This window comes from Muscardinus avellanarius (assembly GCF_963383645.1).
Source record: "Muscardinus avellanarius genome assembly, chromosome: 13".
Taxonomy (NCBI): domain Eukaryota; kingdom Metazoa; phylum Chordata; class Mammalia; order Rodentia; family Gliridae; genus Muscardinus; species Muscardinus avellanarius.
The window spans coordinates 34,592,311-34,615,484 of NC_137799.1; the positions used below are offsets into that span (position 1 = coordinate 34,592,311).

At 47.1% G+C, this 23,174-nt stretch overlaps 1 protein-coding gene across 1 annotated transcript in view; it reads right to left on the reverse strand.

The window, feature by feature from the left end:
- Positions 1–368: 368 nt before the first annotated feature.
- Positions 369–23,174, reverse strand: part of INVS (inversin) — a gene marked incomplete at its 3' end in the record, with an annotated part of 146,942 nt that continues 124,136 nt past the window's right edge. The window contains exons 12-16 of the mRNA XM_080709373.1: positions 17,675–17,958; positions 7,660–8,371; positions 3,145–3,371; positions 1,977–2,051; positions 369–475 (exon numbers count right to left, since the gene is read on the reverse strand). Coding sequence (XP_080565499.1) covers positions 369–475; positions 1,977–2,051; positions 3,145–3,371; positions 7,660–8,371; positions 17,675–17,958 — 1,405 coding nt within the window. The remainder of the gene's footprint in view (positions 476–1,976; positions 2,052–3,144; positions 3,372–7,659; positions 8,372–17,674; positions 17,959–23,174) is intronic.

Genomic DNA, 23,174 nt, shown 5'->3' on the forward strand with positions numbered 1-23,174 from the left:
CTGGGGGTTAGGTCTCTACCTCACTCCCTACCTAACAGCCCCACTTACACCACAGCACCTGGCCTGCCCTGCTGGCTCTCAGAAACCCCAGCCCGGCAGCCACTGTGGTGCTCACGTTCTTGTGTTGTTCTTACTCTATTGTTAGTCAGCCCTCGTTTCCAGCTCTGCTGAGGTGAAGGCACAGCCAGGCGTCTGCTCCTGCACATTCTATCCTGGGAGCAGAGGAAACATCCAGACATTTCAATTGTTACCACACTTAGAGTAATAAGGCTTTAGGCATGAATATTAAAGTTATCCCAAGAAGTAAAAGTCAATCCACAGAGAATCAGAACTCCGCACTAGCTGTTCGAGTCTTTCTCCTCAGGCAGTTAAAGCTTTGGTTTGTTTTTTGATTGAGTAGCTGATTGCAGGTTATAAGAAAAGTTCTTTGATCTTCCACTGTTCTCAAGGAGGTGTATACACTGCAAATTGCTCACTGTTAAAAACAAAAAGCAGATAGATATTCAGGTTATTTTAACACTGAAGGGAATGGTTGACCTGTGATAAGGAAAAGAGATTAGGTTTGGAGCCAAGTAAGATAATGGGTCAGTTTATTCTAGAAGCAGAATGACTTACTAGAATGACTTACTAGTTTGTTTCTGGATTATTTTGGTGGTATTAGGGATTCTTATTCAATAGTTTCTATGTTTGCCTGTGAAGGCCAATAGGCTGGGGCCAAGTCCTCTGAATGGCGACCATAGCTGAACACCACACCACCAGCGGAATGGCGGTATCAAGGAATCTGTCAGAAAGGGTTTGGTAGTACTAGGGATTAGACCCACAAGGGTTTTACTTCTGAGCTGCACCACTAGCCCTTTTTATTTTGAGGTAGGGTCTCGCTAAGTTACCACACATTGGCCCCAAACATGCAATTCTTCTGTCTCAGCCTCCCAAGTACTGGTGTTACAGGCAGCAGCACCATGCTCAGCTTTATTAAAAGCACTAAACACCTTCATGTTTAAGGGTTTTCTCATAGTACTGGATTCTCTTTTAAGACAGTGAAATCACTGATTAATGTATACTAATATTTGTCTAAATGACAGTCCTCTGGCAGTTATTTTTAAAATACTTGTCAGTGAAGTATAAGGAAGGTCTTTTTACATAGAACTGTGGGACTTGTGAATTCCCGTGGACATTTTTAACTAGCCCATGCACCATTTCCCTCATCAGCCTGCCTGTGTTACGTGAGTTACCCAACTCTTATTAAAGACTTGGCAGTAATTACTGCCCCCCACCTCCAGGTTCCCCTATCAAAAACTAAATGAATGCTAAAGTTCATGCTGACAGTCAGTGTTCACCCTCCCAGCTGCACTGTGCCCCTGAGGGATGGCTGTGGGGGCGGGGCGGGGCTGTGTGTTGCCATAGCATCTGCGAGCTGCACTGGACCTGGCATTAGCTGCTGACAGCACTGAACTTATCATCCACTGTTAATGCCAGCCTGAAGGAAGGCCCTCTGTAAAACTCACCTTGCACTGCAAGGATGCTGCCTGAGCTGAGTGAGCATGTGCTGTTGCCAGCATGAGCAGAATGCGCTGTGGGTGTTGTGTTCATGGCGTTCTTCCCCTTTGGTAAGGAGATGTTGGGGGGGGGGATCTTACTGTGACACCAAAATGGGACGAGGATTCCCACTCTATGAAGAAGTACAGGATTTTCATCTCTTTGTGTAAACAAGTACATAAAACTAATCAATGATAGTGGCCACTTGTTTCTACCGAAGTTAATGTTAATAGCTTTTAGTTGTGAAAATAACTTGCCTCTTATGGAGACAGGTGTTGACTGCAGTAATCCAATGAAAGTAATCAAATGAACATGCACAATTGAATGGTTATTGGAAAACTGGCTATCTCTGTAATGGCCCCTATATTTGGGAATGAAACTGTAAAGGAAAACTCTTAGGTTCTCTCCCCACGAGTTTGCTGGTACAGTGGCTGCCTTACCGGAGTTGAGCTGCAGTACCGGAGGGGCTTTTGAAGGTCTTGTGGAATGATGTGCTTTCCCTTCAAGAGAACAACCTGAAATCAACCAACAACAATCATCTCTGACTACTGAAAGTTGTAGCCTGACCCAGTTCTGAATGCCTTATTTTTTGTGGTACTGGTGACTGAATTCAGGGGCATCCTACCTTCAAGCTATATATACTCCCAGCCATATTTCATTTTTATTTTGAAAATGGGTCTTGCTAGTCTTGCTGCTTACTGTGAGGCTATCCTCAAATCTGTGATTCTGTCTCAGCCTTCAAAGTACTGGGATTGCAGGAATGTGCCACCATGCTTAGCTTGAATGCTTTACTGAGGCAAGGACTTGAGTTTGAGGGTGTCTACCAATAAAAATTAGTTATGGCATGGAAATACAGGTTGCCCCTTATCTGAAATATGAGAACAAAAGTGTCTCAGATTTTGGAGATTTTCAGATTTGGGGTATTTGCATAATCTTTATAGGATGAGCATCTCTACCCCCCAATTTCCAAATCTGAAATGTTCCAGAGGTTGAAACTTCTTGAGTACTGACTTGAATTAAGGAGGCTCGGCCTGTTCCACATAGGTCCAGGGCAGAGTCCTGAGATTTTGCTACCTGATCTAAAGATGCCTGGAATCCACTTTTCTGTGGGGGAGCTGTGCTGATTTGATCTCCAATGAGTTTATCTGGATGAGCTCTTTGCAGAGCTGAGTCTGAGTTTACAATTCATGTTGCTGTTGAACAAGTATTTACTGAAGTGGATAGACGTCAAGCATTCCCACAGATGAACAAGCCTGGTCCACCTGAGCACAAGGAAAGGCCAGTGTGAAGGAAGGAAAAGGTCTAGAGTTGTCCAGAGTGGCAATACAAGGAAGGGGCACCCACGCAGGCCTGGAGCGTCCAGATGGCGAGGCTTTCAGCCGTGGAGCCTATGGAGAGCCGGCTGAGATGGTAGAATGCCTCATGAAACCAGTTCTGACCCTCAGCTGGAAAAAGGCACCAAATGCTATGCTGAGAATTCGATGCTTAGAATAAGAAAGTTTGTTTTTTAAATCTGAAGGTTTGCCCATGTAATTAATTCCAGTTGTGCATTCTGATGAGGCACTGTCTGGGGTGACTGAACTAGAAAGTACCAGGAAGAACGTTTACCATATATTTGCTTGAGCACCGAGTGCCTGGTGGGCTTTGTGCCTGCGACGCCCTTGGAGGGGGCCTTGGGTGCCCTGCTTGCTGCCGCCGCGGTCTTTGGGAATTTTAACTCCACTTCCTTCCTCCAAACCTGGAGAAGCAGTGCCACACACTCTTGGCTCCACGTGCGTCCAGCTCCGGGCTGCATCCTGTGTAGGAGCTGGGACAGGTTCTTCCGGAGCCGGTAGCTAGTGGGCCAGAGAAGAGGAGAGAGGCATTAAGATCACAGTACTGAGAACACCAAAGCCTCAGGCTCCTAGAAGCTATAGGGAATATTTGGGGGATATTTGCTGAGCTCCTAGGAGGTCCATTCCTCATTTCAGAGGCATCATGCCGAATGTTGAGTCCTGTCTTTTCCCATCATGAACTATTCCTGAGCCAGAATCCAATCAGATGAGACCAGCTGCAGTGGAAGCCACCGAGTACCGTGTGAGAAGCAGGAGAGCCTGGTGTGGGAACAAGTGGGACTGACCCGTGGTGATGGTGTGGGAGGTTTCCCAAGGCTGCTATTTACTGGGTTGTTTTAAAGAATAAGGCACTTGCCCAGCAGAGGGGGGCACTCTGGCAAGCAGGATCCACATGAGCAGCAGAGACGTGGGTGTTCATGGGAAAGAGTAACGTAATGTGGTTGACGCACCGTGTACTTGAGGGAAGGAGCCAACATGTGCCGAAGGCCTGCCGTACTCCAGGGACTCCCCTGTGATAAGTCCCCGTGAGGTGGACCTCAGGCGGTCAGAAAGCCTGGGTAAGTCGACTTACAGCGACTCAGCTAGAGCCGGGAGAAACCAACATTCAGACCCACGGCCAGGCGCTGTGCAGGACTGCGGCTTCCCATACACCGTGGATACCCACAGAGGAGTTTAAGATGAGTGGCGCGCATCTGTGATCCCAGCACTTGGGAGGCTGAGATAGGAAGACTGCAGGTTTGAGACCAGCGTTAGGAATTTAGTGAAATTCTCAGCAACCTGACAGGACCCTATTTTAAAACAAGAAAATGTATGGAGGGCTGTGAGTATATCTTAGAGGTAGAATGTCTCTGGATTCCATCCCCAGTAAAGAGATAGACACATGCGTGCGAGTGAGTGCACGTGCACAGCTGGCAAAGGTAAAAATTTCACTGCGATCATTCTGGGGAGTGAAACTTGGAGCAGGGTGATGCATCTAGGGTTCCTGTGATGGTTTCTACTCTACACACACTCCCACACTTACTGAACATGACTGCCTTGAAGCCTCCAAAGGAGAGCTGCATCCGCATCCACTATCTGTAGCTGTACTCACTACTGGCCCGTCTCCTGCAGCAGGCCCCAGGACTGATGGAAATAATCTTCCTAGGTCTGAAAACTGGCTTGTTCTGGCCCTTTCCTTCCATCTTACTCAAGGACGGATTCCAGGCAACCTACAGGATTCCTGTCTTTTCCTGGAGAGTGACAAACCATGGCATCCTCAACTGAACACTGCTGCCTTTCTAAAATGCCAGCCGTAAGGAAAGGCTTGGGTGATGGGGTCAGATGCCGCACGCCTGGAGGGCAGAGCTTGCTAGGAAGCCCAGGCTCTGGCTGACGCTTTGGGAGTGTCAACTTCTGGGGGCACAGCTCCACCACCCCCGCCAACCACGGTCACCAACACAGAGTGTCCAGGGAACGCCACGGTCATTCTCCCATCCCCAGAACACACGCTCCTGGTTTGTGGGGAGCCATACCTGCCCATAGTCCCTTTCAGCCCTGTGCTCAGGACTCTAGTCAAGCCTTTCCTTACTCAGCACATGCTAGAGAGAGCTCACAGGAAGGCGGCTTCCACACACTGTGGCAGAAAACGAGGTGTTTACACAGCAGCTTCCCAGTCCAGTTTCTGGTTTCAATTTTTATTATTATTTACTTGCAGGTACTAGAGAGTGAATCCCACGGACACTCTGCCTTTGAGATATAACCCCGAGCCTTTATACTTTTGTTGTTTTGAAACAGGGTCTTGCTCGGTTGCTGAGAGTCTTGCTGCAGTGCAGAGACGCCTTTGGACCTGTGACCCTTCACACTTGATTTTAAGACTGATTTCTTGAGTCCCGGGGTTCCCTGTGCTCCTCATCCCTGCCTGTCTTCTAGCTTCTCTTCTCTATCCTCATCCTGTCTCTACCAAGACGGCTTGCATGTACTGAGCACTTAAGTGCTGAGCCCTGTCCCCTACCCCATTCCTCTCTGCTCCTTGGGTTTCCTATGAGATGCAGTTTCTGGACAGCACTTTGACTCCAGTAGTTGGAATGGGGAAGATAGTTAACATTTAATTGAGTCGATGACTGGCTCTACCATCACCAGGTGTGGCGTTCCAGCAGGTGTAGCACTCAGAGGCCCTTGGGGCATCATGTCCCAGGCCTCAGAAGCCCACAATGGCACAGCCAGAGGGGGCAGGGTAATTGCCTTCCCAGGTGGGTGCAGGGGACTGTGAGCCCACTGTTCTTGGGGAAGGACAGAAGGCTCATTTGCTACTCTGGACACTTGCTGACAGGACCTATCAGTCGCTGCCTCTTCAAAGGAGTCCAGAACAGGCGGTCTGCAGGGGAGACATTTCAGTGAGGGAGCAGCTGTGGGCCTGACAAGGTAAACCTCGCTGACTTGTTTAGATCCCAGGTTTCAGCCAAGATACTTAACAGAGAGTTCCTCTGGGCGGCAGCCAGTGTATGCGCTGGCATAACTTGCTGGGGAGAGGGAGCAGTGGCCACCCCGAACGTGACTTCAGAGGGAGATGGGGCTCAAAGTTGGCGTCGGCACCTACCGGCCCCATGCTGCCGATCAACTCTTTGTGCCTCAGTTTCCACGCCTGTGGAATGGGGACAGTAGCAGATGGCTTTTGTGAGGATTAACTAATACCTATAAAACTACTGCGGGGAAGATGAGGGCTAGAGATCAAACCCAGGGGCACTTGACCTCCGAGCTATACCCCAGCCCTATTTTTTAAATTTTTTTGAAAGTCTTGCTAAGCTGCTGAGTGTCTTGCTAAATTGCTGAGGCTGGTCAAACCTGTGATCCTCCTGCCTCAACCTCCCAAGGACTGGGATTACAGGTATATGCCACCATGCCTGACTCCTAGAAAACTGCTTTGAACAGAGCCCAGCACCAGTGGTCAATAAATACTAACTACTGGTAGTAATAACAGCATCACCCTCCAGGATCACCCGTGTGTGTGTGTGTGTGTGTGTGTGTGTGTGTGTGTGTGTGTATTTTGACCACTGTGAAAACTCATGAGAGGTACTTGTCTGTGAATCAGCCTGGGAGGCAGCACTGGTCTGTAGCACAAAGACAACTCGCTTCCTTCAAGCCATTTGCTTGTCTGGAAAATCGGGACTACTGATCCTTGTCATGATGGCCTCCCGATGTAGCTAAGCACTCGTGTGTGTGTGTGTGTGTGTGTGTGTGTGTGTGTGTGTGTGTGTGTGTGTATGAGAGAGAGAGAGAGAGAGAGAGAGAGAGAGAGAGAGAGAGAGAGAGAGAGAGGAGGGCACGTTGTTCAAAGGCTATGCAAACACACCAGATCACCTGGCTCCAGGGTAGGCAGCCTTTAGGGTGAACTTCCCAGAGGCCGCCCTCTGAACTCCTAAGAACCTATCTTGGGCTTTTCTCTCTGCCATCATTAATGGTCCCTCGGCCTCTTTCTTCCTCTGAGGACGTGATACCTGGCCACCCAGGCGTTCACCAATTCTCTTTCTCATTCCCATCAATCTCCCTTTCCCCAGAGATGGAGGCCACAGAACTCCCACCAATCATCGAGAGCCCCAGCTCTCGCTGGAAGGCCTAGTCTAGACTTAGTGCAGTTCTCCAGAGAGGTGTCCGTCTCTGTCGTACTGGGATATTCTCCTAGTCTTTTACGACAGCTTCTGCCCCAGCTCCCAGTGCCTAACCCATTTTGAGCATGGTAGATACATGGCTAGGGTTACATAGTAAATTTCAGACACTCAATCCACTATATCCAGGCCTTGCTGTAGGAATTTAGATTGTGACTAATTTCTGGGTAGTAAAAACATAAAAAGAAAAAATACAAAATAACATATGTGTGCAGTGCTTAGAGCTTGAGTATACAAAGTACACATAATTTCATTCCAGCAGCCTGCTGTAAATAGGACAGGTGCGGCAACTGTTAGATCCTGCTTTGCAGAAGAGGAACTGAGGGTCAGGGGGCCCAAGGAAGTCAGGTAGCACTTGAGGGCTGCACCGCACACTGAAGCTTTGTGATTCCCGACCACGACTTTTCCCTTCACACCCTGCTACCCTGAGCACCTTCCTATCTTTCTGGGCAGAAACATCTTCCGTATACCTTGTACAGTGTCATTTACTGAATGTGCAAGTGAATTTCACGGGCAGGCTCTGTGACGCTGGCCTTGTCATGCTACTGCTTGGACTCACTGGGGAACTCTTGACGAGCTCAGGAAGTGGCCTGGTAGGAGTGCGGGGAACAACCACAGAACCAGGAGACCGCAGCCCCACGTCTCACCTCCTCCAGGCCCGCTGGATGACAGCCGCGGCCTTGTTCTTCCTGCGGAACAGCTCTTTCCGACTTCTTTCTCTCTGGATTATCTGCAGTCGGAGCTCTACGGGGAGAAGGTCAATGTTCACGTTCTGTGCAGAGAGGAGACCAGGTGCTGGGTCAGTGTCCTGAGGCACCGGAACGTCCTGGGACAGGGCAGCTGTCCCCAGCTTCCTGGCTCTGGGCCTCATCTCCTCTGTGCCCTGTGGCACATCTGAGTGGACCCCTGCAGGGGGCTTGTCCGGTGTCACTTTGTTTTTTGGTGTGCGATGGTGAAGAGGATTCTGCCTGGCATGGGCCACCTCCCCCCTGGCACTGCCAGGCCGGCTAGACCCAGCTGGAGAGCACCTCTCTCTGAGCTCTTGGGTGCGTCTCTTCTGGGGGACACTTCTGGCCTTGGGTGTTGCGTCAGGCCGCCTGTGGGGCTTCCGGGGGCCGTCCTTCTGTGGAGGGCTTGTGGCTGCTCGGCGGGGGACCTCTCCTCTCTCAGGGGGCTCGGCAGCCTTGATGGAGGAGGGGCGCATCCACGGGCCTCTCCCCTTCTCACACCGCTGCTCACCAACTGCCTTGCCTCTGGACTCAACAGGGGAGACTCCCAAACGCTGGTCTCCATTGCTGCCTTCACTGGGGCTGGTGTGGACACAGGCAGAGCAACCACTGGAATGTTCCCTGGATGTTTCTTGGGGAGACAAAAAAAGGGGGGGGGGGAGAATATTAATTGCCCAAACTTGCATAGTATGGCAATTTGGTTCACTTGTTCACATAAAATATTCAGACCTGCCATAAAGCATCACCAGTGGCAGTTATGACTAAGAAAAGCCAGTTCAATTCTCTTCCTGGCAGTACAATAGACAAGATAACCAGAAAGCCTTTACTCTGCCAGTTCTGAGAACTGCTGACTGACTATAGTGACCATCCTTTTTTTTTTTTTTTTTATTGCGGGTCTGGGGATGGAACCTAGGGGCATTTGGCCTCCGGGCTACACCCCCTGCCCTATTTTTTATTCTTTATTTTGGAACCGGGTTTCACTGAGTTGCAGAGGGCCTCACTAAGCAGCTGAGGCTGTCCCTGAACCGCGATTCTCCGGTCTCAGCCTCCCGAATGCTGGGATTACAAGCATGCGCCACCACGCCCGGCTCAGTGACCATCCTTCTGAAAGCACCGCCATGCCCTCAGAAAACAAGGGAAGTCTCAGGAGGCTGAAACAAAGAGAAAACACAATGAGAGCACCTGGTGTGTGGGCCAAGTGGCCACTGTCAAGCAGGCAGGACTGGTGGAGTGGGCACAGATGGTCTCCTCTTGAATCTCACTGTGTCTTAACTACCATCCGGCTAAGAGAAAACGAGGCCTTGCAGGAGGGATGTTAATGAGATCGAGGACCTGCCCGAACCAGGGCGCTGGAAAGGATTTGCCTTTGGGCAACGATAATCTAGTTCAAAAGTCTGTTTGCCAACCCTGGAGAGGACAAGGAGATTCGTGTCCGCCTAGACTCTGGATCAGTACAATCTCCCCTGAGAATCTGAGATGAAAGTCCTGGACCTTATATGGATTTGGTATTTATTTATTCGTTCTTAATCCACAGGAGACATTTACATAAAAACAAGTCTCAGGATGGTGATATACTAGAATTCCTCATAGAAGCAAACACAATATTGCTTTAGTGTGGCATGCTGTTAACACAGGTCCTCTGAAAATGACTTCATTATCCAAAATTATAAAATGTACAAGGACACAATCTACCATAAGCAATTAGTGGGCACATAGCAAGATTAGATCCCCCAAAACTTTAGTACACACGCACTAAACTAAGTACACAAAGCCATGTATGGTGGTATGTGTCTGTAATCCCAGTACTTGGGAGGGTGAGCAAGAGGACCACAGGTTTAAGGACAGCCTCAGAAACTTAGCAAGACCCTGTTTCAAAATAAAAATGTAAGGGCCGGGAGTATAGATTGGAGATAATCCCCAGTATCTCACATACCACACCACACACACACACACACACACACACACACACACACACACTTAAAAATATGGAGGCAGGCATGGTGGCACATGCTTGTAATCCCAGCATTTGGGAGGCTGAGACTGGAGGATCGCGGTTCGCGGACAGCCTCAGCTACTTAGTGAGGCCGTCCGCAACTTAGTGAGACCCTGTTTCAAAATAAAGAATAAAAAATGGGGCAGGGGGTGTAGCTTGGAGGTCAAATGCCTCTGGGTTCCATTCTCATACCCTCAAAAAAAAAAAAAAAAAAAAAAAAGGGAGCTGCCAGGCATGGTGGCGCATGCTTGTAATCCCCGCGCTTGGGAGGCAGGGACAGGAGGATTGCGCTGGTTCGGAGCCAGCCTCGCTGGCTTAAGAGACCCTGTTTCCACATAAAGTTAAAAAATAGGTCTGGGAGTGTAGCCTGTGGGAGTATAGTCCGGAGGCAGAAGGGCTTCCAGGAACCCCAGTACCACAAAAAAAAAAACAAAAAAAAACAAAAAAAAAACTGGGAGAATATATATATACTTTTAGGATATATTTTAAAAAGAAATAAATGTAACACATAAAATAAAAAAAACTTGGTCTCAATATAAAAAGGCAATAAAGGAACTTTTGCTTCCATAATGAAGGCATGCTCTCCACTGAGAACAACAAAAATGTTGAACAGAATGCTACAATCTACAGGAAGCCATAGAGGAGCCAAAAGCTAAAAGAACGGAGTCAAGAGATCCTGGTAGCCAGATTGTGGAGCAAGGCCTCTGGGGTTACACAGCCCAAGGTCTGGGAGTTGAAACCTGCAGACCAGAACCTGCTAAGAAGCGCTCTTCTGATCCTGGTGAACCAGTAGTGGATTGGCCCTTGCAGGCACTGAAGTCCAGCTTTGAGTCATCTAAGATCTGGGAAGGGGATTAGAGTGATTTGGGATTGCTAGTTTTCCGACCTGCCAGAGGCCCATGCAAATCCTGTCTTGGAGAAATTAACATCATCCTAGGCCTCAAAGTATTTCTATAAGTTTTTTTTTTGTTTGTTTTTTGCAGTATTGGGGATGGAACCCAGAGGTATTCTACCTCTGAGCTATACCTCCAACCCTATTTTTTTCTTTACTTTGAAACAGGGCCTCATTAAATAGCTGAGGCTAGCCACGAACTGCGATCCTCCTATCTCAGCCTCCCTAATGCTGGGATTACAAGTGTATGCCACCACACCTGGCTTCTATAAGTTTTTATATTTAATGTTAAACACTTAATCAAAAAGTATACAAGCACATGGGAAGATAAAACAACAGAGAGAGAGAGAGAGAGAGAGAGAGAGAGAGAGAGAGAGAGAGAGAACACAGATTATCTAGATACTGTGTTTTTCAGAAACAGACTTTAACTATTCTTCCTTCTGGGGAGGGGGGTACTGGTAATTGAACTCATGGACATTCTACCTACAAGCTAGACCCTCATCCTTACTTTCTTTTTCTTGGTCTTGCTAATCTGCTGAGGCTGACCTCCAGTCTATAATCTTCCTTTCTCAGCCTCCCAAGGACTGAAATTAAAGGCATGCACTACCATGCTCAGCTATTAAATAACTATACTTAAGTGTTAATCCAAACTTCATGTAAGAAAGACAGATCCTGGTTGATCTGGATGGCCATGTAGTGTAACTATCCCAAGGAGTTTATGAGGTTAACATGAACCACCATTTCCGTGTCATCGCAAGACATCTAAAATTACTGTGCTCCCTCTCTCTGCTCTCTAGAACACTGGATTAGAGGAATTACTATCATCTGTTTGAAGTTCAGGGTGACTTAGTGAATTCTTGGGCTTGAGAGTAAACTCCGTGTAACGAATGTTGAGCTCACTGTTGTAGGAAAGAAATTGATTGTGTGGTCTTTAGCCTTAGCTGGTAATTTAGTATAGCTGGCACAAAGTATGGCCTCAAAAGCATATCTGTTCAGTGAATACGTACAAAAGTGAATTAATGAATTGAGCAGAATTTTTTTACCACAAAGGACTGTGTTAAAGGAATCATGAGCAAGTCAGGCGTGGTGGCACACACTTATAATCCCAGCGCTTGGGAGGCTGAGACAGTCGGATCGCGCAGGTTCGAAGCTAGCCCCGCGCGCTGGCTTAGGAGACCCTGTTTCCAAATAAAAATGCAAAAATAGGTCTGGGAGTGTAGCCCGGAGGTAGAAGGGCTTCCAGGAACCCCAGTACCACCAAATAAATAAATAAATAAATTAAATAAAATAAAGAATTAAAGGCCGGGTGTGGTGGCGCAGGCTTGTAATACCCGCACTTGGGAGGCAGAGACAGGAGGATCGCGCAGGTTCGAACCAGCGGCGTGCCCTGGCTTAGGAGACCCTGTTTCCAAATAAAAATAAAAATGTAAAAATAGGTCTGGGAGTGTGGCCCGGAGGTAGAAGGGCTTCCAGGAACCCCAGTACCACAAAAAAAAAAAAAAAAAAGAATTAAAAATACGGCAGGGGGTGTAGCTCGAGGGTCAAATGCCCCTGGGTTCCAGACCCTCAAAAATAAAATAAAATAAAAAATTGAGCTGAGGGTGTAGCTCATAGGTAGAATGCCCCTGGGTTCAATTCCTAGTACTGAAAAGAAAAATTATGAGCATACCAAATAATTATCTTGAATACCTTACATCTTATGTTTAATGACCTGCCTTTCGTCTCTGAATCTGTAGCTCCTCGCTAGTACCATCCAACAATACATTTAACAAGTATTTATTTCTCACATGCCAGATACCCCATGAGAAGCCAGAAATACAAAGCGAAAGAAATGTTGCCACTTTGTTTTGTTTTTTTTTGTTTTTTTTTTGTTTTTTTTTGGTGATACTGGGGTTCCTGGAAGCCCTGCTACCTCCGGGCTACACTCCCAGACCTATTTTTACATTTTTATTTGAAACAGGGTCTCCTAAGCTGCGCGATCCTCCTGTCTCCGCCTCCCAAGTGCGGGGATTACAAGCGTGCGCCACCACACCCGGCGAAATGTTGCCTCTTGTGAGAGATGTTTAATGGCCGAAGACTTCCTGTCCTGATACGGGCACACCTTTGTGATCTAATTTTGGCACATACTGTCTATTTCTTCAGTCCCTTGAATGTGGGCTGGTGTTTGTGATCTGCTCCCATCAACAGAATGTGGTAGAAGGGAGGTGACAGTCCTGGAGGCTAGGCGTCAAGAGGTCTCGCAGCTTCTCCTTTCCCTCAGAGCCCTGCTCTGAAAACAATATGAAGAGCTGGTCTAAGCTCTGGAGAATGTAAGGCCTTAGCCCAGAGAACTGAGGCACCTCAGCCCTCTGCCAGCACCAACTGCCAGGTGGGTGGGTGGAGGGGCCATCTTTTTTTTTTTTTTTTTTTTGCAGGTATGGGGATGGAACCCAGGGGCATTCTACCTCCGAGCTACACCCCCTGCCCTATTTTTTATTCTTTATTTTGAAACCGGGTCTCACTGTGTTGCAGAGGGCCTAAGTAGCTGAGGCTGTCCGAGACCCGCGATCCGGTCTCAGCCTCCCGAATGCTGGGATTACAAGCATGCGCCACCACGCCCGGCTCAAGGTCCTCTGCTGGGTCACCTGGGCTCGCTCATGTTGACCGGTCTGGGAAGTGATCATGAGGGGCCATCTTGAACTTCCCAGACCGGTCAACATGAGCGAGCCCAGGTGACCCAGCAGAGGACCTGCTCAGCTAACTCACAGAACTTTAAGAAGCAATAAGTCATTGCCCCGATAGACTACTTGTTTTCAGGAGTAATTTGTTATGCCACAAGAGATAACCAACATAGAACCAATACCTAAAAAAGAGAGGTGCTATCCTAATGAAACCTCTGGTGTGACTTTGGACTGGTTGGTGAGCCGAAGTGGGGAAGGCAACCAAGGGATAGACAAAAAGCAGACAAGAAGCCGCTATGGGAGTGTGGGACAGGAGAACTTGCCAGTCAGCGGCAGGATGCCCAGCAGCACGGTCGCCCGCAGTAACGTATAAATAGAAGATTTACCTAGTGAACGTGTAGCTGCGGCTCAGGAAATGTCCTGGTAGAATCTTCAAGAAAATATCAACTGTTTTTTAAGCTACAGATGACAAGATGTGGGAAGCAAGAAATAAAGAATGAACTTCCTGGTTTACAAGCAGAATTTGAGGAAAGAGAAAGATTCAGGATATGCTGGACTAGAAAAGAAAACGGTTTAACATGTTTTATTTTATTTTTTCCTGCCAGCCAGTCTCATAATGAGATATGGCCTCAGGATAAAGATCAAATCAAGAGTATAGCTGTGCAACCCTTTATTAAGTTCTCAAAAGTATTCAGGGCAGTGCATAGTATGTCCTCCCAGACAGAAGAATTTCTAAGAATCTCAAGGGCATTTTCCTACAGAAGTTTAAGCCACTCGAACGAAAAAAGAGAAATCTGTTTGAAAAATAATTATGGATGTCATTTTTGGAACATGGAATGACCCTTTCACAGGAAACTCACAAAGTTTTTGAGATAATATTATCACTGAAATGTCGAGACAGTTCAAACAAAAAGAAGCTTCTGTAAATTCCTTATAAGCAGGAAGCAGCCTGAGAAAGCTACTCAGCTGCAAACCTAGATAGACCATTTCTTATGGAAAAGGAAGAACTTCTCAGGAGCAGAGCCATCAGCCAAACCCGACAATACAATAGCCACAGAGGAGTAAAGAATGACCCTATCTAAGGAGGAGTCCATCATTTCAGTGTTCAGAAGAGGTCTGGAAGTACGTGATCCGCTGGCTTCGGTGGTTGCCGTGAGCCTCCCGTCCCACCTCTGTCTGGACCAGGCGTGTCTACTGTGGTTATTCTGCTGCCGTCTCATCATTGCTTGCTGGAGGTCTGGGGCACTGGCAATGTGTACTTCTGGTTGACTCCTATCTGAATTGGAAGATGCTTACCTGGGGAACCTGACCACATCTGGACTTCAAGCTTGAGATGATAATTGGGCTGATTTGGGAGTCCTGAGATAAGGGTAAAAATATTTTGGTTCTAGGAGGCATGTGAATAATCTAGGACCATAAAGGAACTGTGATAGATTGATGGTAAAGAACTCCTTCCATCCCAGTGTACACAAAGGCGGGGTCTATTTCTCCACATTGTTTCATCTGGGATGGTCTCATGTTTGCTTTGCTAAATTGAATCTAAATTGAATCCGGCCTGCATATTCTAGAGCCTGTTTCTCAAGAGGCCTTTAGCTACCACCTTGATTTCTGAGAAGGCTACCTAAGGTCACTATGCAGTCCAGCCTACCGGAAGGCGGTAAGCCACGTAACACAGAGTCAAGGAATCCCAGCTCAGAGCAGTGTCAGCTGCCAGACATTTAAGTCAGTCATCTTGGCTCACACAATGTAACTGACTCTCCACGGGACTGAGGCCAGGTGGAACCGGTAGAGGAACTGCCCAACCAAAGCACAGAACCGTGGGAAATGATAAATTCTTGCTAAGAGCCACTTAGTTTCAGTGTGGTGTGTTACACAGCAGGAGGTAACTGAAACAGCCTTGCTTTTACAGATTTTGTGGTTTGGTGGAAAAATAGACAAACCAGCCGGGCGTGGTGGCGCACGCTTGTAATCCCAGCATTTGGAAGGCTGAGACCTGGAGGATCGCGGTTTGCGGACAGCCTCAGCTACTTAGTGAGGCCCTCTGCAACTCAGTGAGACCCAGTTTCAAAATAAAGAATAAAAAATAGGGCAGGGGGTGTAGCCCGGAGGCCAAATGCCCCTGGGTTCCATCTCCAGACCCGCAAAAAAAAAAAAAAAGAAAAGAAAAATAGACAAACCAATAATAACAATAAAAGGTGATGATCTTTATAATGGGAAGTATAGGAGAAGTATGAAAGCACAGCTCAGGAAAACGGCTGAAGGAGCATTCACCCTGAGATTTGAAAGACAAGAGCCATTTTGTATCCATATCCACACTGAGGTACTGGGAACAGTACTGGGGACAGCCTAGAAAGATTTGGGGGGGAAATTAGTTTGTGGAGGAAAAGGGAATCAGGCATCTGTTATAATGCAAATTACCCTAGCTAAAAGTAATTAGCAAGTCCGTAGGGAGTTCCACATTCTAAAGACCGGTTTGCATTTTCCCCAAGAGGATAGGAGGAGGGCATTGACCTTCACAAAAGGAGAGCAGATACCACATGGCCTTTGACCTTTGAATCATTCGGGTTTAAACAAAGAAACCTAGGACCAACAGGTGGGAAATGAAGGGGGTGGACTTCACCTATGTCGTAGGAGTAAATAGTAGAGCAAGATGGAGGACGTCATATCTATAAAAGATGTTTTGTGTTTTGTAGTTCGGTGACTTCGGTTCGGGTCACCCCCTACATCATTTTGCGATAGTATAGGGCTGTAACTGTATTTATTTCTATCTCTGTAAAAATCCATCTTTGTAATAAACTCATTTAAATCTTCAGCAAGAGTGGGGACTACTGCATATTTCTCCTTAGTCTGGACAAGAACCTGCGGTGTTCTGGGAATTGTCTCCAGGAGCCAATAGAGCTCTCCGGGGACAGTTCCTCCAAGTGGTAACACTTATTCCCAAACCATAACACGAGGGTGGAGAGAATGTGATCCAAAAAGGCCCTCAGCTAAGAACTCAAAAAAATTCAACATGGTGGTCACATCATGAAGTCTTAATTAATGCAGGTTGAACATCTAAGTGAATGAATATGTAACAAAACACCACACTCTCCTTAGGGATTCCACAGTTGACACCGTCACTGCAGATAGATTATGGCATTAGGTTCAAGAGTATTTATGGTCATTTATGTATACTTTTATATAGAAAGAAGTTTTGGGCTAGATTATCAGTGCAGCTAAATAACAGTTGTTAACGAAATACCTGTTACGGGTCATGGGCTATAATAAGTACTCCACATTATTTTATTTTGATCTATAATTACCTTGAAGGGAAGAGAGTATATAAATTTCACAGGAAGGAAATTGAGGTCCAGAAGAGAGAGAGAGAGAGAGAGAGAGAGAGAGAGAGAGAGAGAGAGACTGAATTGTCCAAATCCTGTATTAAGTAAACATGAGATCCCAGAGAACTTTTCTGAGGGCCCACAAGTTCAGAACTATTTACAAATAATCCTAAGACATTTTTGCCTTTTTAACTATGTTGATATTTGCACTTAGATTTTGGGAGGTTTCCCCACCACTCCTTAACCTAAAAGGATGACTCAGTGTGCTTGGAACCTTGGGCTTACCTTAGGCAAACTTTTCAGTCAGACACAAGATTGTCTACCTAGTAGTTACAATTCATTGCTGAAGGAATTAACTGTGTTGTGTGTGACTCTCCAGGGACAGAACTCTTAGAAGCTTGTGACTGGTTTCCTCTGGATTTGCTGATTGAAATAAAGAGTATAACTCCACCAGATCCCCAGGCAATGATATCTACAGGTGGGGAAGGTAAAGCTGCCTAAATGGAAGCTACATTCCACTCAGTGGAAAACGACACTGTAATACCCAGAGCCACCATTATGAAAACTACAGCAGGAGAAAAACTCACAACACTATAAATCAGTCAAAATGGAATCCTAAAAGTGTTCTAGTGACCCACAAAGAGGCAAGAAAAGAGAAACCAGGGGCTGAGAACCACAGAAAACAAAGAGAAAACAAACGATAAAATGGCAGGCTTGAACACTAACAATTTTAATAACTGCCTTGAACATAAATGGTCAAAAGCACCCGCAGAGCTGGCACAGCGCAGGAGTTGGGAGGCTGAGACAGGGCGATCACAGGTTCCAGGACATCGTGGGGTAATTTAGTGAGATCCCGTTTCAAAACAGAAGAAATAAAATATGGCTGGGGGTGTACCTCAGGGGTAGAACGTCCCCTGGGCTCAATCTCCAGTAACACACACACACACACACACACACACACACACACACACACACACACACACACACTCTCTCTCTCTCTCTCTCTCTCTCTCTCCTCCCTCCCTCCCCCACCCCCATGGTTTGGCATCAAGATAGTTTCCACACCCACCCTTTGGTTTTCTGGCTTCCGCTTCCTGCAGGTCAGAGGAACTCCGTTGCTGCTGCTGGGGGGCTATGTTTGGAGCTTCTCCCGGGGACCCGCTGCTGTACCTCGGATCTGGGTCCTGGGCCACGCGCCGCACAGGAGGCTGCTTGCTGGGGCCCCCACTCTGCCAGCTGGGCTCGTCTGGGGGGCCCGGCCGACAGGGAAGAGCGTGGGGTGTGCGGGAATCTGGGCTCAGCCGTCCTTTCTGCTGTTCTGCCTCTTTTCGCTTGTTTTCTTCCTCCCGCTTTCTGAAAGCAAAGGTGGAGAAAGAGAGAAGTTAAACGTATCACCTGCTGCTGGGCGTGGCGCCACACGCTTGTAATCCCAGTGATTGAGAGGCTAAGACCGGAGCATCGCGGTTTGAGGATAGCCTCAGCTACTTTGGGAGGCCCTTTGCAACTCAGTGAGACACTGTTTCAAAATAAAGAATAAAAAATAGGGCTGGGGGTGTAGCTCGGAGGTAGAATGCCCCTGGGTTCCAGCCCTAGACCTGCAAAAATCAAAAAAAAAAAAAAAAAAAAAAACTTCTGCTCACACATCTCTGAATGGGACTGAGGTTTTCTGAGGAGTTAGCCCAGCCAGGAAGGGTTTCCTGGGCGCAGTCTTTTCTTCAGAAACCTGTTCTTTCTACACCACGCCCTATGGCTCAAAGGGGGCCGCAGCTAAAAGGAATCTTATAGATCAGCTTCGCACAGTGGGCCCACGTGGTAGATAACCAGACTACTTTACAGTGAGAGGCCTGGGGGGCGGGGAAAATGACTCACGCATGCGCAAGATCCCTGGCACTACCTAAAACTCCACCTCTTTCTTCCTGTTCCAGAAACCACAGGAGAATGCAACAGAGGACATCAATCACAGGGATAACTCAAAGCCACTCTATTTATTGGAAAAAGACCCTGGGCTTAATGATTATGTGAAATCACTTGCGAAGCACCTCACAGCTGGTTAATTAATAAAGAATTAAATAAATTAATAAATTAATAAAGCACTTCACCACGGAGGGCTCTAGCTAAGGAATCAGACCCCCATTCCCTTTGCAGACAAGCCCAGAAGGTGGAATGATGTTCAAATAGTCACACACAAGTAACTGGTGGCGAAGCTGCAACCCTTTCTAGACCTAGGCAGGAGAGATCAGGCCTAGAAACGAGTAGCAGGATGAAGCAGACGGGCTCAAGGCAGCGCAGGCCGGGAAGGGGGAGCTTTAGGTCAAGGGGCTGAGCCAGGGCGAGGTGTTGACCAGTGCCACGTATCGGGAGAGCGCCATGGGCAAGACAGAAGGAAATAAAACCGACGATTTCTGAGTCTCTGCGCTGTTGGATGAGGTCTATAGAGTTTAGGTCCTTTGAGGAACCTTCTGCTTCCCTAGAGGGGACAGCTAAGAAAGCTAAGAAAACAGAGACCTAACCTGTCATGGAAGAAATGTTATAGCAGTTGCCTGCACAGAAGAGGTAGCAATAAATTTGTTTAGGGGAATCAAGAAGGTGTCAGCTATTGATCTTGGGAGATGTGTAGAAGGTGCTAGGAGTGGGAGTGAAGAGTTCAGACTGGAGGAGGGGTTTGGGCAAAGAAGGGAAAAACCAAATCTGTACTGCTCTATCTATGAGAGAGAGAGTAAGAGAGAGAGAGAGAGAGAGAGAGAGAGAGAGAGAGAGAGAGAGAGATTGAACCCAGAGGTATTCTACCTCTGAGCTACACCCTCAGCCTGATTTTATTTCTTATTTGGAAACAGGATCTCACTAGGTTGGTAAGAGTCTCACTACTTGCTGAGACTGTCCTGGAACCTGTGATCCTCCTGTCTCAGCATTCAAGTACAGGGATTACAGATGTGTACCACCATCACCACCCCCAGCTGATTAAGTGCTTTAGACACCCAGGAGGCACCCAGTTTTCTCTGCTTCCCAGATGGTTCAGTTACTGCTTAGGGAAAGAATCTGGTCACACTTATAGGTTCTGTTCAGTGTAGAGTGGCTGGGGTGTGGGGAAGAACCCTGTGCTGGGTAGAGAAATAACTTTTCTAGTCTTGTCTCTGCCAATAACCACCAAATGACCTTGCGTGGACCATTCTCCTGTTAGACCCAGTTTCTCCAGGTCTAACATTTCTATGATAGATCAAAATCCTGACTTGACTTAGGAGTTTATTTGAAATCCAGCTGTGGTTATGAAATTTGGGAATGTGTGTGTGTGTGAGTGTGTGTTTCTTGGGATTAAACCCAGGGGCATTCTATCTCCAAGCTATACCCCAGCACTTTTTATTTTTGTTTTGAAATAGGGTTTTACTGGGTTGCTGAGAGTCTTTGCTATCCTCAAACCTGTGACCTTCTTTTGACAGCTTTCTAAGAACTGGGATACAGGCATGCACCACCACACTGAACTGGGATTTTTTAATGAGATAGAGAGGTTGTTTTTTCCTGAAACCTGGCTGGGATCAAAGGCCCTCCTATAGGAGATATTGTTGGAATAAACACTCTAGTAAGTATGGGGACAAGACTGAGGGCTGGTAGAAGGGGAGACTTTTAGGCCTCAGGTGGTGACCAGCTTTGAGCTTCCAGAGAACAGGGCTGCTGTCTGTGCATGAGACAATTTTTTTTTTGTGTGTGTGTGGGTCTGAGAATGGAACCCAGGGGTATTCGACCTCCGAGCTACACCCCCATCCCTGTTTTTTATTCTTTATTTTTATTTTTATTTTTTGGTGGTACTGGGGTTCCTGGAAGCCCTTCTACCTCTGGGCTACACTCCCAGACCTATTTTTACATTTTTATTTGGAAACAGAGTCTCCTAAGCCAGCGCGTGCGACTGGCTTCGAACCTGCGCGATCCTCCTGTTTCTGCCTCCCAAGCGCGGGGATTACAAGCGTGCGCCACCACGCCCGGCCTTTATTCTTTATTTTTAAACAGAGTCTAAGTTGCGGAGGGCCTAAGTAGCTGAGGCTATCCACGAACCGTGATCCTCTGGTCTCAGCCTCCAAATGCTGGGATTACAAGCATGCGCCACCACATCTAGGTATGAGACAATTTTTAAAAGAATGATTTTATTGGTATATTGTAATTATAAATCATAGTGAGATTCAAAGTGATACATTCATATATCAAATTTGTCACATGAGACAAAGTTGTTGGAAGCTCCTGAGAGGGAGGGAGGAGGGGGCCACGGGAGGAGTGAGAGATGATGAGAGAAGGGGTGGAGAAAGGTCGTGGCAAAGGAATCCTTCCGCGCCATAGGAAAGAAATTGTCCAGCCCTTGCTCTTCATGTTTTAGTGGGCCCAATCGCCTGAGGTCTTAGATTTTGATTTAGCAAACCTGGGGATGGACTTGGCTTTTGCATTTCCCACAAGCACCCAGGTGAAAGGCACGGCTGGTCCTCTGACCAAGTATTGAGTAGCAAGTCTTTTTAGAGAACAGGAGAGCCTAATGTGAACTGTTAACTCTCTAGTGAGGGATAAGGAATGCGATTCTTGGCCGGCTGGGCATGGTGGTGCAGCCCTGTAAGCCCAGTACTTGGGAGGCTGAGACAGGAGGATCTCAGGTTCAGGATCAGCCTCAGCAACTTTAGTGAGACCCTTAGCAACCGAGCAAAACCTTATTTCAAGACAAAAAATATAAAGGGCTGGGGATGTAGCTTGAACATAGAATGCACCTGGATATAATCCCAGCAGTAAACAAAAGCTTTTTGTAAGGTCTGCCATGCATGCTCATAAGGCTTTTCATAAGCCACCTGATGTAGAAGCAAGAGCCCCTCAGCAGTGGTAGAGCTCAGGGCTCACGGACAACGCAATGTGAAGCAAAGCTTATTTGGAGCTCAAGGGACAGGGAAGACCCAGACGACAGCTGTCTGGGTTGCACTATGATTTGCTTACTCATTTTTGCACTATGACTTAAAGCCTTTTGATCCTATTAAATTCTCCTGAAGATCTAGCTTCCTTCCAGCCTGGGGAAGGCCCTGACCTGGAGTCCGGGCTTGCGTACCTAACAGTTTCCCTCTGAGTAGTCTCTGGCAGGGAACAAGGCCAGATGGGGCAAGCTCCCTGCTGCACGGCTCTGGGGCTTTGTGTGACTCTGCTACGTCTCTGCCAGCTGCTGATATCTGTGTGTGCTGCACTGCGGTCCACCCACAGCTGGACAGCTGTCGCCCTCAGGGCCTGGGATTCACAGGGACACTCGCAGGTGCCACTCATGTGGTCTGTCTCCAAGAAGGCTGCTTTTCAGAAGAAGGTAGAAACACCGGGCGGCTAGAGTGCTGCTGATTAACCTGATCGCTTAGCTCCCAGCAGAGAGAGGGGGAGCGCGGCTCTAAAGAGCCGATGAACGAGCTGCTCTGGGAGGGCGATACTAGCCCTTCAGACAGACACACGTGTGGGGTCGTCTGGGTTTGCATCTGCATGGATCTCAGTGTCTTTAAGAGGGGCTCCAAGGTGATAAATTACACTTTGCTATCTGAGAGGTCATGTCTTTCTTTTAGGAAATCAAAGGGCCCTCCTTAATTCCAAGAAGTCAGCCCCTGGGCAAACTTTGTCACTGCAGACCTTTCTGGGTCTCCACCCAAAGCAGCTGCATGACAGAAACGGATTTTAGAACAGTGAGAGTGTGGGGCAAGCAGGGGGCTCTGCCTTCTGGAGGAGGAAGCTCACAGGGGCTGATTCTTCATTTTGGTAGAACTAAGGTGAATCATGAGAAATAATATGATCACCAGAATATATAACTAGGCCTTGAATTCACGAATATAATGAAAAATAATACAGTTTGCATGAAAACAATCTTCTGGTTGGCACAAGTAACAAAATCTCAATAGTCCGAATTGAATACTTGCTTTTCCCAATATTCTCTGAGTCAGCTCAGGTCTAAGAGGTTAAGAGAATCATGGTCTCATGTTCAAGTGCATTATGGGTACGAGCCTCTTTGCTCTTGTGTTTATGACAGGAACTGCCATCAATTGCAAATGGTAATTTGTTCATGATCAATAGGCAGAGAATTAAAAAACCAAAACCAAATGCACAAATATATAAATGCCAGAGTGCATTGTGAGGGTAAGTGATACATAAGCATGTTTGCTTCCTTGAGTAGGACAAACAAGGTAAAGTGGTACACTTGCTTAGATTCACAGTAATCAAATGGGAAGAGGTCCAAGAGAGTGTCATGTCCAACCCTTCAATCAAAGATGGGTAAACTAGGGTCTGGAGTGATGAATGACTTATGTAAGATGCATTGTCGGGAGGTTACTAAACACTTCATTCATTCATTCATTCACTCATTCATTTTGTGGTACTAGGGATTGATCCCAGGGGCATTTGATCTCTGAGCTATACCCCCAGGCCTTTTTTATTTTTGTTTTGAAACAAGGTCTTGGTAAGTTGCTGAAGCTGCACTGTGCTGGGCCTTTGAAGTATTGAGATTACAGGTGTGTGTCACCACGCCTGACCACCAAACATTTATTCATTAAATTCTTACTATATACCAAATACTCTAGATT